The sequence below is a fragment of the Hakea prostrata genome, chromosome 8 (assembly GCF_041222555.1).
Source record: "Hakea prostrata isolate BN-2017 chromosome 8, UWA_Hpros_2, whole genome shotgun sequence".
Taxonomy (NCBI): domain Eukaryota; kingdom Viridiplantae; phylum Streptophyta; class Magnoliopsida; order Proteales; family Proteaceae; genus Hakea; species Hakea prostrata.
This window is the reverse complement of record NC_142607.1, coordinates 4,644,377-4,661,400: the sequence shown is the minus strand read 5'-3', so window position 1 is coordinate 4,661,400 and position 17,024 is coordinate 4,644,377. Positions and strand designations below refer to the sequence as shown.

General features: G+C 38.1%; 3 protein-coding genes and 1 non-coding gene across 4 annotated transcripts; 2 read left to right on the top strand and 2 right to left on the bottom strand.

Annotated features, from left to right (window-relative positions):
- Positions 1–156: 156 nt before the first annotated feature.
- LOC149006424 (Radical SAM superfamily protein) lies at positions 157–1,774 on the bottom strand. The gene is made up of 2 exons (XM_089165697.1): positions 874–1,774; positions 157–786 (listed from the first exon to the last, which is right to left on the bottom strand). The coding sequence occupies exons 1-2, from the start codon at positions 1,689–1,691 to the stop codon at positions 159–161; spliced, it is 1,446 nt and encodes a 481-aa protein (XP_089021823.1). The 5' UTR covers positions 1,692–1,774; the 3' UTR covers positions 157–158.
- A 1,632-nt stretch (positions 1,775–3,406) lies between these two features.
- On the top strand, positions 3,407–3,524 carry LOC149006423 (U5 spliceosomal RNA). Its single transcript, XR_016175421.1, has one exon. It is a non-coding gene; the product is annotated as a U5 spliceosomal RNA (small nuclear RNA).
- A 67-nt stretch (positions 3,525–3,591) lies between these two features.
- Positions 3,592–4,773, bottom strand: LOC149006422 (small heat shock protein, chloroplastic-like). Its single transcript, XM_089166506.1, has 2 exons — positions 4,269–4,773; positions 3,592–4,179 (listed from the first exon to the last, which is right to left on the bottom strand). Exons 1-2 carry the CDS (start codon positions 4,495–4,497, stop codon positions 3,683–3,685), a joined length of 726 nt encoding a protein of 241 aa, XP_089022632.1. The 5' UTR covers positions 4,498–4,773; the 3' UTR covers positions 3,592–3,682.
- Positions 4,774–6,299: 1,526 nt separating this feature from the next.
- Positions 6,300–14,624, top strand: LOC149006421 (26S proteasome regulatory subunit Rpn7). Its single transcript, XM_089165622.1, has 8 exons — positions 6,300–6,554; positions 6,651–6,765; positions 7,717–7,807; positions 7,922–8,067; positions 8,179–8,398; positions 8,551–8,659; positions 13,833–14,001; positions 14,187–14,624. Exons 1-8 carry the CDS (start codon positions 6,419–6,421, stop codon positions 14,359–14,361), a joined length of 1,161 nt encoding a protein of 386 aa, XP_089021748.1. The 5' UTR covers positions 6,300–6,418; the 3' UTR covers positions 14,362–14,624.
- The last annotated feature ends 2,400 nt before the right edge of the window (positions 14,625–17,024 follow it).

Sequence of the window (17,024 nt, the reverse complement as noted above, 5' to 3'; positions counted from 1 at the left end):
TCTTGAGTAACCCCATTCCCAATTGTATCTATTCTGTGCTAATGTAGGGAATATTGGTCATAAGAGCCAAGTTTTTTGCAACTCTTTATCTTTCAATTTCTTGGAAATAACTTGATAACAATGCCTGTTGGAAAAAAAAAAAAAAAAAAGGTGGCGTTCTAGGGAGACATTGCTGCAAATGCAGTAGAGATCAGCTCGTTAGACAGAAGAAATCCATCTGGGTCGCTGAGCCGAAGAAAATGCACATACTCTTCAATCTTCTTCTCGCTCGATAGCATAGACCCAATTTCATCTGCATCTAAAGCTCTTCTCTTCTCGTCTAAAGCAATCACATGTCCACTCTTCAAATATGGTCCAAGGGCTGTGCATAGTGAGATTAATGGAGAGCTCCCGAAATCTGCAGAGAAGGATCTCAGGTCTAGCCCTCGAGCTGTTCTAAAGGAGAGCATTACCACATCCATTGAAATGTCCTTAGGATCAACAGTGCCGATGTTATCTTGGTTAACCAGGCCATCCTCCAAATTCTGAACATAGCCTATAAACTCTTTCATCTTTCTAGGCCTTGAGTACCTCACCCCACCAATGTAACTGGCAGCGCCCAGACCAAATGCGTAGAATGGTTTGTTCTGCCAATATGTGAGATTGTGCTTGCACTCGTATCCACTTCTACAGTAGCTGCTAATCTCGTAATGGTTGTAGCTGGCTTCAGAGAGCTTCTCCGAGGCCATCCTGTAGAACTGCGCAGCTTGGGTTTCGGATGGGAGAGGGAATTCCCCTGGCGTATACCTGCGTTGGAGTTCCCAAAATTTCGTATTCAATTCAATGAAAAAGAAATAGAGCAAAACATGAATTCGCGCAACTGCTTAAACTTACAAAGCTCCGAACTTGGTGTCTTGCTCCACCTGCAAATCATACACTGATACATGGGTAGGACTAGCTTCTATGGTGAGCTTCAAGCTCTCTTCCCACATCTCTGGCGTCTGATGGGGAAGTGAAGAGATGAGATCCATACTCCAGTTAGCCAGCCCACATGAACGAAGGATATCTAATGCTTCATACACCTCCTTGATGCCGTGGGCTCTTCCGCACGACTTCAACAACTCTTCTTGAAAGGCTTGAACGCCTAGAGAAACTCTATTCACTCCCAACGCCAGTAATTCCCTCATCTTCGTCGTGTTAAACGTCCCAGGATCCATTTCAATCGAGATTTCAGCATTTGAATTTACCCCAAATTTCGACCTCAGAGAATCCAGGACTGTAGAGACAAGCCTTGGAGGCACGAGTGATGGCGTTCCTCCGCCAAAGAAAATGGTTTCGAGAGGGGAGTGATTGTCAGGAAGCGTCGCAGGTGTGGTGGCTTCGATTTCACGACATAGAAGTTTAACATAGTTTACGATGCGCGGGTCATCCTCGGTCGTGTTGGAAGAAGCGCTGCCCAGAGCCACTATTGGGAAGTCACAGTAATGGCAGCGTCTTCTGCAAAAAGGAAGATGGACATAAACGGAGGTTGGAGAGGATAGGGGCGTGGCCCTGCTGGTGTCGGTGTTTCTGTTGTTCACTGAGGCATTTTCTCGAACAGTACACGAGTTGTGTGAGACGGTCCTGAAAGTCGAACATGACGCCGCGGGGATTTTGAAATTGATAGGAAAAATGGCACAAGCGACGGGGTTTAACGCCTGTTTGAGCATCATTTTCTTGAACCAAACATAGAGGTATAGCCACGTTTAAACGTCGGTCGCTGAATCCTTGTAGAGCAATTAAGGCTATGTTTGCAGTTTGCAGTTTGCCATGAGTTTCATTTTTTTATTTTAATTTTTATGCATTTTTTAAAAATCAATACGAAAAACCATTTTTGATAAAAATACGGAAAACGTTTGGTAATCAATTGATAAAATGGAATTTTCAAAGTATGTTTTGGTATACTTTCAGCAAACGACACCTTCTATATTTGAGGCAGAAGTTTCGACCACCAACTATCTTTTTATAAATTTCAAACGCCCATATATAAATTACAAGTTGTCCACAATTAACCTTGTTATTTAAATAGATTATAAAATTACTCAAATGCCTCTAATTTAATTCTCTCACAGCCAACGTTTAGGTGGATATTCTCTACACCTCACCCAACGACATCACCAAAAACCACCCCAATCCTCCCTCGCCATTGACTACTACCCTCACTGTCCTTGCCAAAAAATCCATATCAATCTAATCAACAAAAATCTTCTATTCATCCAATGAACTCCACCATTTCAAACACTTCTATTTTTTTTTACAGATTTTCCACTAAGGTTTACCGATTTCATCACTTCATCAACAAAGATTGAAGACACAACCCCAATCACTCTTGGGTCTCTCCTAAATCTCATTCCCTATCCACTTCATCAGGTAACTATTATTCCCCCATTATTCAAAACCCTTCCGCCATTTTCTTGTCGTCATCGCTAATCTTTCTTTGAACCGTCTTCTACAATCAAAAAATTTATATCTAAAATCAAATTTATTTTTTTATAAAAACCGATAATAAGGGTCAAATCCACAAATGAACCACGACCCTACCTCTTCCCTAAAAGGCTAAAACTGCGTTTGTTTGTTGGGATAAGTGAAAAAATTCCAAAAAAAAAAACAAACTTTTTTTACTTTTCCTTTAAATCTTAAAAATATATTTTATTTGATTACTTAAAATAAAAAAAAAAAAAAATAACAAGTCTGTGAAGTTGTATAAAATTAATTAAAAAATAAAAAATATAAAAAAAAAAATTCACAATTAATACTTTTATTCAAAATCACTTTAGGCGGGACAGAAAGATTCAAACAGGAGAAAATAAAAAGAATTTGCCAAGGAAGGAAGGGGGAGAACCACCCCGGGAGAGATGGGGTCAAACCGCACGACCCCACCCCAACCATAAAAAGCGCCGAAAAAAAACATGACGACGGATTTTGGAAGGCAAGAGCTCATCATACCCATAAACCCGGGAAAAGGAACGAGATCAGAACGTTTTTAAACCAACGAGATATTCTCGATCAGAATCCGGTGAAATCTTTTGGATTCATGAACAAAAAGACCCTTTTCCTTCCTTCTCCCTCACCCCCTTTTTTATTTTTCCACTGTACCTTCCCCCTCACCTTTTCTTTTTTTCCACCCTACCTTAATCTTACTTAAATTGATTTTCCACCCACAAAAAAAAAAAAATCTTACTAGATTGACAATTAATTCACTAACAAACAACCATAAACTCATCATACCGGTTGGTTACCAAGACTGGTCTCTATTCCCATTTATTTTCTTGACGATGTAAATATACTTTTAAAGATTTGAGAAAATAATCCCACATCGCAAAGGGAATGCAGCTAGCTTCACAGTGCTCTCAATATAAGCTCCACTCTGCTCAATTCCAAATCACGCAGCCTCGCGGTGAGCACAGAACGAACTATTCTTTCGCCTTTTACTAAAGAATACCGTGTGCACGCCGCAAAAAGAGGCATACGCCAATTTTTGATAGGGTTCTCCGTATTGGAGGATCCAACAAAGTTCAGTTCACAATTTTAGGGTTTCTAACATTCACATAAATCGGTTGAACACTTTTCCAAAAGAAATCGCTCATTTGATAGAGATACTCAGTTCAAAGCTCGAGGTTCTGAACTTCGACATATATATAAACTGCAAAAATTAGTTACAGACTCATTGAACACTGATATCCAGGATTTTTGCAGAAGGAGAAGCCTTTGGGATGGTAATGTAGAGTACGCCGTCTCGCACCTCCGCCTTTATCTTCTCGAAATCGATATTTTCCGGCAAAGCAATTCGACTGTTGTACCTTCCATAGCTCTTAGCCGGCCACTCTTCTTCTCCTTCTTCTCCGTTGATCAATTTTGTAGTTTGAGCTTCATAATCTTTCTTCTTCTTCTGGGCTTTCTCGGCCTTAACCACCAACATATTCTCCTCAACCCAAACCCTCACATCGTTTCTGGTCATGCCAGGCATATCGAACCTCATCTTGTAATCGTGCTCTCCCTCTTTAATCTCCCAGGGCGTTCTTCCCCCTCTGTAGCCTCCTTCCTCCTTCAAGCTTGGCGAAGGCCAAGTGGTGCTGTAAGAAAATGGATCGTCCATCATGCTTTCCATCGTATCCATCATCTGTTGCACAGTCCTGGCAGCCGGAAATCGATCCCACAACCCTAAGCACGTCAAGAAGCCATTATCAGAAAAGATCAATCTTAATCGGTTTAAAAGTCTAATCTTTTTGAGTTGGTACTTTTTCACATACCTATGGGTGCTACAGGGGCGACTCTCCTCTTTGGCTGTTGCTGCTGTTGTTGGCTTTGTTGCTTGGTAACTCTTTGCAAGTGATCAAGGTTATCTCTTCCTTCTGCTGCTGCCATGGCCTTGAAACCGTTCCCATGACTTCTCCCGATACATGGAAGTTTAAAGCTACTTCTCCTCTCTGCGGCAAATGGCAGAGAGACGCTGAGGTTAGATAATGTTGACAAAGACATGGTTTTTTCGAGTACTCTTGCTCTGCTTGTGAATTTTGAATCGAGTTAGATTGGCCTTTATGCCACAATCGTTGAGATAATCTGATGCGCACCGTATGTTTGTGGAAATTATATAATAGAGGGAGATGGTGGAAATTTCTGGAAACGTGAAGGCATCTGAAGGCACCGAAGTGTCTAGAAGTACAAGAGTGTAGAAGGGTTTGGATTTCGAATGTTTGGGTTTCTAGATTTATCCAGATTCAGTCGGTGGATAAGGCTGTAAAACATGAAAATACATTGGGCTTGATTTGATTGTTTGAACTCTTGCTCAATATCTACTATTAGTTAAGTGGTTTCTGCATTTTTTTCAGCTGAAGGAAAAGAATCATAAAAGAAAAGGCAGCTAATAGTTGATCATGAAAGCATTGCTATTAGTTATTTTGTTAAATCTGCCTACAAGTTCAACACTTCACATGAACATACATCTTCTTTGGCTTCTACATCGTAAAAAAAAAATAAAAAAATCCCTGTTGAAAGATTATCTAGAACATCGACCTCATCCCTAAATTGAAGGTTTCCTTATGGCAATGTGGCATGACTCATGATATCCAAGCTGCAAATCGTGCCTTATTTAGAGGGAAGATTGTCCCATCCCTTGTTCACTGTGATTGTGGAAATATCTCCACTAAGAGTAAATACCCAGGACTTACTTTGGGTACATGACTTCAGGATTGCATTTTCTTGATTTGGTTACAGAAGAGTTTCTGATTATTAGCGTGATATCAATTGTATTATGGTCACCCTCTTATGTAGATTTGGACAGCTCGGTTATGGACATCCTTTCTTAGAACAGCCCTTCTTTTCTTTTTCTGGGTCATCAAACAGTCCCTCAGTTGATCAGGAAAGCATTGCAGTGAGTTAAAAGCTCGTCCACTCAATTTATGCACATCTATACTCATTCTTAGGGTTTATTTTATATATAAAAAGAGGGATAACTATTTTACATGCATGGAGTTTCACCTCGATTCCAAGGATGTTTGAACTCTTGACTTTATATTATGATAAATTGGACTCCTTAGGTACATTCATAATTGAAATTCTTTCTAAGTATCAAATTAAAAGTCTATGCATGGAGCTGTTTGTAAACATACTAAAAGCCAAAGATACTTATGTGCACTCAACGCCATGTTGAGGGTGATAGTGCCTTGCATAACATGATCAATTGGGGTGCTCTGTTTACAATTTATTTGAGAACTTGATGCATGGATTGGGATTGAAAGAGCTATAATGTGTAGAAATTGCTTGTGTAGTGAGATATGGTGAGTCTTTTTACCTACCTTATCAATTTTAGGTTAGAATAATACAGTCATTGAATGAAAATTGCATACCTAATTCTATTTATACAACAGATTTTACAAAAAATAACCAAACAAATATAATTTGTAGCTAATAATTTACTGGGAAAAATGATTTCTTAATAAATTTTTTTTTGGATATGAGGTTCATCCGAACCAGATTGCGCGCACCGATTTACATCCTCAAGGGAGTTTTTTTATATTAATGTCGCCGAGTGGGTGCAAACCCAAGACCTCCCTAGGAAAGTTGGATCTTTAATCGCTTTAACAAACACAATTTCTTTCTTTTATGGTAAGAATACAAACACACATACAAATTATACCCAAGGGAGCCGTATCACATACTTGTGGGTTGTGGCATTTTCGCTTAGTATTCTTCACTTTTTTCTTTTTCTTTTTGGTAACCCTCCTAATATTATAGTATATTATTTTTACTTTAAAGTAGGTAGTGTGCGAAGCACGGGATCACATATACAACGCCGGAGACGGTATAGAGGAAAACATATTTCTCTGCTACGAAAACCTGTGCCCCAAGTTTCTTCTAAATCCAATTTCAGAGAAAGAAGTGGAAGACCAAGCAGACGGAAATGGAGGCACAAGAAGGGAAGCAGCAGCCACAATTGGTTCTAGCGAATAAGCTTTTCCTTTTGAGGCAACCTGATGTGCCGGACATTGAGAAGGTCAGATTGAAGGAGGAGGTCTTGGCATTTGTTAAAGCTGATGGTAACAAATTCGTTTCCGCGTTTCTCTTCTTATTTCTGCCATTCAGTTTCTTTTATTTTTTGGACATTGCCTGAGCTTCTCTGTCGTTATCGTCAGACATGGCTATACTTTACGAAACCCTAGCGGCCGACAACGTGTTGGAGATGGATCAGACAGTTCTAGATTCAATGCGTTCGAGAATTGACGAGGAGCTCAAAAAGCTTGATGAGAAGTGAGTTGCTTTATCGTCGGAACCTAATGTTCGATGAGTTTGGTTTTCTTAGCTCTAATTAAACTGTTATGTATATTTTCTTTAAAGTGCATCCCAGTCAAACTCTTAGTATTTTGGATTTTATCATTAACACACTTTTCTGTACCAAATTTGGAAATCAAACTGAGGTGAAATTTTCAAGTACAAGAAATTTCTGTAGGGAGAGGGAAACATGGTAATCATGTTTTGGGGCATTATTGCACAATCTTTAGCTCAAGTTACTTGTAGTTTCCCTTGATACTTTGAATGAGTTTTATCTTTCCATTCGGCTGTCTTCTCGAGAGGGATTATTTTCCTGGACGATTTCACTTCTATCTCACTACAAGTTGTTAAGCTTCAATTTCAAATCTCAATGGATATCTTTGGATCCATTTATCGTTTGTCAAAAACTCGTGGATCATAAGTCCTGGACTGGTGCTACCATGATCAGACTCAGGTGGACTATTTCATGCTCTTCTAAGTGATGAGCTACAGGGCTTGTTTGATAATGTTTAGAATTAGCATGTAGTATATGCCTATGGTTGTACATTTCTTCCAGCCATTTTGGAGAAAAGGGGGGGTCCTTTTTTTTTTTTTTTTTTTTTTTTTTTTTTTTTTTTTCCTTTCTTTAATCAAGGTAGAGTAAGAGTGAAAAAAAAGAAGAGTATAAGCATGTCTTAGCTAGTATAAAAATTTTTGATAAAACCAAAATGGGTAGACCATACAGATCCTGTTTGATTATTATTCATCTCCTTTTATAGGCCATTTAGGTTTTTAGTCACACAATAATTCTCTCCAAGTGTCTTAGGCCTGCCCTTTATTGTGTTTGAAATAATAGCAATTGCTATGAAGTTAGAAAGTGTTGCTCAAGTCCACGATATTGGAAAACTGTTGCTCAAGTACTTTTGTAAACCTTCTTGCTCCATTATTCAGAATTGCAGATGCTGAAGAAAACCTCGGTGAAAGTGAAGTGCGAGAGGCCCATCTAGCGAAGTCACTGTTCTATATTCGAATCAGTGACAAGGTAGATTACGTTTCCTCTTGTTATTTGCACATGATTTTTTCCTGGTTCTTTCAGAGCTTCCTTTTGGTGGTTGTTTTCACATCTCACTGACCTATTCTCCTGAATGAATCCCAGGAAAAAGCACTGGAACAACTAAAGGTCACTGAAAGCAAGACAGTGGCCATTGGTCAAAAGATGGACTTGGTATTTTATACACTTCAGCTTGGTTTTTTCTACATGGACTTCGATCTTATAGCCAAAAGCTTAGATAAAGCGAAGAAGTAAGTTGAGACTCTAGATAATTCTCAATCAATTTTACCATCTGAGTTAATTCCTTTAGTTATATGCATAAAAGAGAAATAGATAAAGATTTTTCACTTCTATAATGGCAGTTTGTTTGAGGAAGGTGGTGACTGGGAGAGGAAAAACCGTTTAAAGGTGTATGAAGGTTTGTATTGCATGGCCACAAGAAACTTCAAGAAAGCTGCTACCTTATTCCTGGATTCAATATCAACGTTCACGACTTATGAGATATTCCCTTATGACACTTTCATCTTCTATACTGTCCTTACAAGCATCATTTCGTTGGACAGAGTTTCTCTGAAGCAAAAGGTATATTTGATTTTGCATAGACATGTACTGGCTACTTAATTGGTTCTATTCAACGATGCCTTCTAGGCATTTTGACCTATTTTATGCATAATTTATTATGGGATTTGTTTATTTATTTTTTTAAACAAATTTCTTGTTACTTTCTATTGAAGGTCGTGGATGCACCTGAGATTCTAACAGTTATAGGGAAGATTCCTCATCTCTCGGAGTTTATGAACTCTTTACATGGATGCCAATACAAATCTTTCTTCTCAGCATTTGGTAAGTGTGTCCTCATATCTTGCGATTGGCTTGTTGGCTTTACCATTCGCTTTTACTTTGACCTGTAGCTTCTTTTATAATTTTGAATTCGTGAGTCATCATGTTAGTTGACCTTTCTTCTGAGAGGTCTTTCACTCTCTGTGGATTTAGGCTATCTTTGGCATGGTTTTCTCAATACAAAAAATCATTTTGACTAGAATGTAAAAATTGTTTGGAGACCAATAGGTGAAATAAGTTTCATACTATAAAATATGTTTGGCATTTCTTTCTCCAAAATGCTTTTCTATAGGTCTTAAAACTTGTTTTGAATGGGGGGGAGGGCGAGGGGGGAAGAAATATATAAATCCTCACCTACCATGAATGGCAGTTATTCATTATAGTCTTTCACGAACTTAATATCAACTTGTTGTTTAAATATAGAACAAAAGACCATGAAGTTGCAATCTCACTGGAAAGCTCTGGTTTTGCACATACTTACTGCCATGTGTGTAGGGGTTGGAATTGTAATACAGTTAAAATGAAAAATATAGGTGAGATTTTGCTGGACAGAAGAAGGCAACAAGTTAAGTTGAAATAGGAACAGAAAACAACAGAAAAACACTCAAATTTATCAATAGCAAGAAGCATATCAAACAACGAGCACTTCTGTGAATAATAAAAAGGGGATGGATACAGCTTTTAAAAGTTCATTGGAAGCCCTCATAATTACAAATCCTAGACCAGCGCTGCGTCCATCACGCAGCATGCTGGCATCACAAAAAAGCGACTCACCTTGGAACTGATTTCTTCTAGAAACACCTGGATGTAGAGGAGCAGCAGCAGCTGAGGAGTTATCGTGCGATAAAACCAAAGAAAGCACACCCAAACTCACTAATCGACAGTATTCTTGCGGTGCCAATGATGCACTTTGAATCACCGCCATTGGAGAAGAAGGCTTTTGCTGGAATATCAGGTTGTTAACACTAACCAGAGATGCCACAGGAAGAAAGTTGCTGCTGTACCAACCTCTCAGCCCTGAGTTTCACTGATACTAAAAAAAAATCCTGAAACTCAGAGTTGGCTTGCTTGCTCCTCAACATGCTTCATCTTCAAGTGGTTTTAATCTCAGTGAATCATTGATACTGGTTACTTTAATAGGCGTTTGCATTCTGGGGTTTGTGATTTTGGCGTTAATACTGGTTTCTTGCTTCGGGAAGAATAGAGCTGCTGTGAAGGTGCTGAAGGGTGAAAACTCACCGGAAAAAGCAGTTACAGGAAGCCAAGACAAGAATAACAAGTTGGTTTTCTTGGGGGTTTATGCATTTGACCTGATTCCCTGTTGGTCATGAAAACTATGTCATATTGAGTTTCAGAGAGATTGAGAAAATCCATGATCTCTTCTCGATCCTAGATTCTAATTCTGATTCTTCACCCCTGTTTAGTATCTGACAGTGGAGAATTGTGGGCTTGTATGTGATGTCAAAGAATGGGAATTTGAAACTGTTGGGTGATAGAAGAGGGCGAGGAGAAGAAGATGCTTTCGTATGCCTGAAATGACTTTGGAAGGAGTTAAAGGGAAGTTATAAAAGATGACAAATCTACTATTTTATCTTCACTTATACAAGTTAAAAGCACATCGGTTAAAAACCAATGCAAAAACAAATGAAATGGATTTCTATAGAAAAATTAAAAACCAGTTGAGGCCTGTTTTTGGTTTTTGTATTTTTGCAGCCCTCTGCAAATAGAAATAGGCCGTAGAAATTGTACCAAACACCGTCTATTCTATTTATTTGGGTAAAAATAAAAAAGGAAAACTATACCAAACACGGTCTTAGTCAGGAATCATGTTTGTATGTCCTTCCCAAGTTTCTTTTTGCATTCATTAAGAGTTTTTCCAAGCAAGAAGAAAATTTGACAACCATTCCTGACCCTACCAACGAACTTTCTTTTCGATCAAAACCCGTGTTGACCTAGAATTACTTTACTCAGATAAGATCCTGGTTGTTGGCTTCTAGTTGATATCCTACCAATCCAGAACATTTTGAGGCTAGGTCACTAGAAACCTAATCCCAAGCAGGATCTCAGTAACAAGAAAAATGAACCACTTGACACTATTCTTATCAACACTACTTGAAAAGAAAACCCTAGCATGGATGGTAGAGTTTAGAGTGGTTGCCTGGTTGGGGTAGGTAGGGACAACCCCTAAAACCCTCATTACAAGCAAACAAGATACCCAAGACCATTCTCGTTGACAGTATGTGAAAACCAAAAACACCTGTTGGGGACAGTAGTGTAGAGAGTGGTTGGTGGGTAGGAACAACCCTAAAAGCCTTATGGATAGGGTCTCTAGACAATAATACCCCACCTAGATAGAAAACTGAAAATTTTCTGTAACTTAAATGTCTGAGAATAACACATGCCTTTAGGAGGCGATGGATAGTAGGAAAGATTAGAACATCTTAGTAGATGAAAATGATCCAACTAGTGGGTTAGCAGTAATTTAGGAAACAGTGATCTCATGGGTGTAGGTCTCGAATTAATAAAAAGGTAATTAAGCTCAATTTGACGAACAAAACTGAATCAAATTTGAGATGATTCTCTATTTTAGCATTCTGATTGAAACCACCAAACAATCAGATCGGTCAAGTGTCTAGGATGAACTTATTCTAAAACCAAAATTCTTTGATTGAAGAATTTCAAAAAATGTTTATCTTATAATTACTTAGGTTGCAGTCCTCAGAAAAGAACAAGAAGAAGGTCACATTCTAGCCTGGGAAGTCCGTGAAACATTTAAATCCCGAAAGAGGGAGGAAATATGATGGATAAAGCAATGTTTGTTGTCAGAAAAAGAGGTTCAAAAACAGGGTATCTGTGAGGTATTTGAGAGGATTTTTGCTGTGATTTAAACCCCAGTATCAACAGCATGTAAACAGTATTCAGAAAGATGAAAATTCCTTGGAGCCTTGGTTAAATTGAATTCCCACCAAGCACACAAAGAACATATGGTAACAGTACTTGAGGAATAAGAAGCAGAGAAAGAGAAGAAAGAAAAGGATTAATATGGTTCTCACCAACAATACACAATCTCACTACCCTCTGAGATATACTACCCTCCGAGGATATCTTAACCCCTTTTAAATTTCACACTGTTCCATTGAAGAGGAGTTCAAACTTTAATTCATCTAAATCCTAAAAGAACATTGTTTCTTACATGCTATATATAAAAAACTAAATAAGAATACTTATCCAACTAGGAAAATTGAATCCTATTTCGAATTACAAAACATAGTTGAAAAAGGAATCATGATAATAACCCGTTAAGGTGTTCCATCACTATGGGAACACATGGAATCAAAGCCCCCAATAAATAACCGAATCCATCAGGAAAAAAGCCAAAGAACCAAAGAAAATCTAACTCGGAAAAAAGTAGCTTGCATATGTTTGGCAGGCCTTACATCCTCATTTAGTATGGGTTTCAAAGGGCTGAATTCCTAGAATCGGAGGCCAAATTAACGGAAAATGCTAAGAGAATCAAAATAACATCAAAGTAGGATATAAATAAGGATAGAGAAGCCCCCAACAGCTCGATCAGCACCAAATTACTATCAAAGGGAATAAGTTTTGAGTGTTGATTATGTCCTCCAAAAATCAGCGACAGTGGGTGATCAGATCTGCAGATTGGAAGCGCGTAAAAAAAACCTAGCAAAGCTCTTGAAGTAACTGAACTGCAGGGGCTGTTTTAAGGTCCTACAATCAACAAATAATAAAGCTCCATCTGAAAATTCTGACGGTAAAATAAGATTCCAGAAATAATCCTCTTCCAAAATCCAAACCCCCCCCCCCCCCCCTTTGGGCCTCAAACAAGCAGCTATACTGACAACAGGGTATGAATTGGGAGATAAAACGAATAAGGTAGAAAGGGGATAGGGTAGAAAAAGTCTTCCATTCTCTCCTATGTATCTCACCTGTAAGGTTTGTCGTGTTGCTGGATCACAAAGATATCAGCTAAACTAAACTTAGTTTCTATTTGTTAATTTTCTTCCCTTCTTTTTATTTTATTTATTTTTTTAAGGGGGGGGGGGAGGGAGGACCCCTGCATGGGAGTTGGTAGGGTGGTTTTATGGTCTCTAAAATAAATAGCTGCTGCTGCCTGCTTTGAAATAAGTTAAGAGTTGCTACAAGTCTCTTGCAGGGTAATATTGAGACTCGTAGACAAAGCTATCTAAATCTTCAGCCATGAAATAATATGAAGTACTAGCATGAACCGAAATAGGAAGTACTAGAATGACCTAAAACAGTTATTAAACAAAACAGAATAAAATCTTAGCTGATCTATCACTTTTATCTGTTGCTGAGTGAACCAGAAAATACCTAGCTGCATGACTGGTTGGCCCATGGGTCTGGGCCATTATTTGAGAAGAGTGGTTGGACCTCTTAGGTTCATGTGGCTGCATTTCTAGCCCAGGAACCCTGGTACCTTTGAATTCCATGTCTGTGAGTGCTGCATTTTAGTTCACCCACCATACTGGCTCTACCCTCAAGATTGCCAAATCCATCTCATTATCAATATATTCACGAAGATAGTCACGCATATCTGTTGGGTTCTAGCATACTGAACGTGGTTTGGTTTAATGATCCTTTGGAGAGGACTTCACAATGTGCCTGGAAATTTTGCACTTGACTCTGAGCTACAAATTTGATGGTACACGGCTACACACTATCTAGACTGAGTAGGGCCCAAGTAACTCTTCCCTTCTATTTTATGTGCTTTGGGGGCCAGGCGTTCAAGTGCAAGTTTGCATTTGCAGCCTAATTCACATGGATACAAGTGGAACCAAGTCTAAAAAGATTAAACAGGGTACATTATGCCTAATTAGATGCTTAAACGTTTGGAAAACGGATGATAGGTGATGAGTTTGATTTGATCTAGCCTGACAAAGTCAGTCTCGGTTGCTTTCTAACATTTTGCAGTTATGTTGTCCTAGTTATGGCCACTCTGCTCATTTTTCTTCGGTTTTGGGTTTTTTTGCTGGTTCATATCCTTTGTTTAGGATTGTGGTAATTATGTTACTTGCTATTTTCTCGCTTTTTTATCTAGGATTCAGGATATCAGAATAGTTATGGTGAGAGGAGTTCCTTGCAGATATCTTAGATGTACTAACTGTTTGATCATGGTTTCGGTCTTTCTTATCAGCTGGCTTGACTGAGCAAATCAAATTGGATCGTTATTTACATCCTCATTTCCGGTATTACATGAGGGAGGTCCGAACTGTGGTTTATTCACAGTTTCTGGAATCCTATAAGAGCGTTACCATGGAAGCAATGGCTACTGCTTTTGGAGTTACCGTGGACTTTATTGATGTGTGAGTATTATCATTAGTTCTTTTCAAATCATGCTTGCCAACAATTTGCCCTCGCATATTTTGGAGGTGCTTGTACAAATGGAGTTTCAAGAATATAGATGGATTGGTTGTGGCTGTAGGCTTTCATTTGCGAGTAGTGCTTGTCTAAGGAGTTGTGCCTAATTAAGTACTGTTTATTTGTCCAGGGAACTGTCACGTTTCATTGCCGCTGGCAAGCTTCATTGCAAAATCGACAAAGTTGCTGGTGTACTAGAAACAAACAGGCCAGATGCAAAGAATGCATTGTACCAAGGAACTATCAAGCAAGGGGACTTCTTATTGAATAGGATCCAGAAGCTGTCTCGTGTCATAGATTTGTGAGACCAGATCAACTTTGCTAGTCTTTCAGGGGCAAGCTGGTTGCTGTAACGTTTTTCACTCCCCCCCTGAAAAGATATTGTTTGTCATGAATACTAGGTGAAACCCAGGAATTCTTGAATTCCTGCTGCAGTGGTTTTGATTTATCATACTTGAAAACTTCTTTCTGTTTTGTTCTGATTTACTGCCTTTTCGCGCTGCCGACTCCGTGTTTTATTCATGTCGTCTGATTGATTATAATGTGATTGGCCTCGGTTTAAAGCTCTTCACGTTGCAGTGGCAATCTGGTTAAGCTAGTAGAAGTTTGTATTTGATTTCAAGTATAATTCATGGAAGAGGATATCCCGAGATAAAGCCGGTCGGAAGCAACCGGTGCAGCAATGACCCTAAGAAAGAATATTACTTTTTATATTTTTCCTAAATCCTTTTTAAGGTTTCCAGCAATGCAATCAATAATGCGAGACTAGTCTTCTCTATTTCAAGTTTCACCATCCAGGTGCTTTGAATCAAGCAAGCTTATTGATTCAATCACCTTTGAAAAGAAAAAGGAAAAGAACAACTAGATTAGTAAAGGTTGAGAAAAGGAGATTTCAAATATTATGATAGTGTAGGGGAAGTTGCTTTTAAGGAAAAGGATACATGCGACAATCAACATGCTGCTCAAAAAGTGGATTCTTGCGATACTCGACAGTAATCTAGTTGTTTCAAATTTAATTAGCTTTGAGGCCGTTTCATTGACGAGTTAGTTCTGGGACAGGATTGTTTTAGTTTGGATCTTTCATCCCAAGGGACAAGGGATAAAGGTCTGTGTTCTTCTTATATTTTTCTTGTTAGAATTTAGAAGTGATAGAAATATAAGGGGAACACAAATCCTTATCCACCTGAATAAAAATTTAATCTAAATTCTGAATTTTCTACATATATAAGTGAATGTTTGAGACTTTTGAGTACTTAAAGCATTAGGGAATGAGCATTAGATCAACTGCCATTGAACATAATCTAAACCATTCCGTTGACAAGACAATCCTCTGATGAAAACAACGGAAAACCATTTTTCCCAAACTGTGTGTTTTATTTTTTTGGGAAGGAGACAACTATTTATTACTTGATGAAAGGCTCATAGCCCATGTAGTACAAATTTCCACTCTAATGACTTCATAAGGTTTCCAAAATCTCCTTCTAAGAAAGAGCCGGATGGCAGGTCTGAACCTTCTCCGCACTTTTGTTGCTACCATCGCCACAACGTACGAGTTTTGTGTCCGACTTTGAAGTGTGTTGTATGTCCCCCTATGAGGCGTGTTGTATGTCCGCCCTATGAGGCGTGTTATATGTCCGCTCTTGAAGCGTGTTGTATTTTTTTCGCCGCTGTAGTTGTTACAATCTTTGTTCTAAGGGTTCTTTGGGCATGATCCTTTTTGGGCTCGACACTGCCCTTAGCCTGGATGACCCTGTCTATTGCATGTACGACAGTTTGGTCACTTTCCGCTCCTTGGTTTGTTTCAAACCTTGTGTGTTCATGCAATTTTGTCTGTACTTTCTTTAATTATCTGAATGAAGTACCGTTTACCAAAAAAAAAAAAAAATGTCTCCTTCTAAATAACAAAAGTCATTTGGGCCTTCCACAAAAACTGCATTATTCACTTAGGCAAGCTCTCCAATGCTCCTCTACCCTTCTTCCCCTGAATGGAAAACCCAACTCCGTTAGCTGATGAAATCCTTCAGGAATACATGGCATGGAGTCAGAGCCCCACTCTAATGAATGCTTATGTATTGTTTGTTCCTTGATTGCAAGCACGATGGATAAACAAACTTATCCGAACACACCTGTAGTGTTTCAGTGCAACTCATCGTAAGGAGTTTTGATAGAGTTAATAAATCCTGTTGCCTTTAAATCTCCAGCTTCCTCCACTCTTGTATTCAGAAAAACAATTGGCACTTTGCTAGAACTTGTCTATCTCTCTCTTAACTTTTATGATAAAACCTAATTTTTAATAGGATATATCTCATCATCACGTATAATAGGAAGTTGCAGCTTTAGTTGGAAATTTTGTATTCCTACATGAATATTGAATGAGAACTTAACTAGAGGCATCAATTTAAATGCCAATTTAAAAAAAATATAATATAAAAATTATGCACCTATCTTGTTTTTTTTCTAAAATTAAAACCTTCTGATTTTTTTTATGTAAATTTATATTTTTTAGGTTCTCAGGTGACTTTGTTTGATATACTTTCTTCATATTTTGTAGTTTTGAGGCATGCATGAATGCTAAGAAATAGTCAAATTAAAAACTCCGATACCATAGTTAACGGGAAAAACAAAAGAAGCTACATATTAAACAATGATCTTGTCCGATTGATAGACATTGTATGTCACTTATTTCTTTGTTTTTGCAATAAAAACAAAGTCACATAGGAGAAAAAATGATACTTGATTGTTTAGCACATCTTGTATTCTCTTGTTTATTGCCAAACAATTTTTATTTTTCTCATCTTAAAAAAATTTATCTAAGAAAAAAGTTCAAATTATCTCTTTTGGTTAAAGAAAAGTTGAATTATCAAATCAACCTAAAGAATTCACTCCCAATATTATTAACCATTTAAAATGAGAAGTGAATAAAAATCTGAAATAGGTTAAGATTAAATTAATAAGAAAGAACTTACGT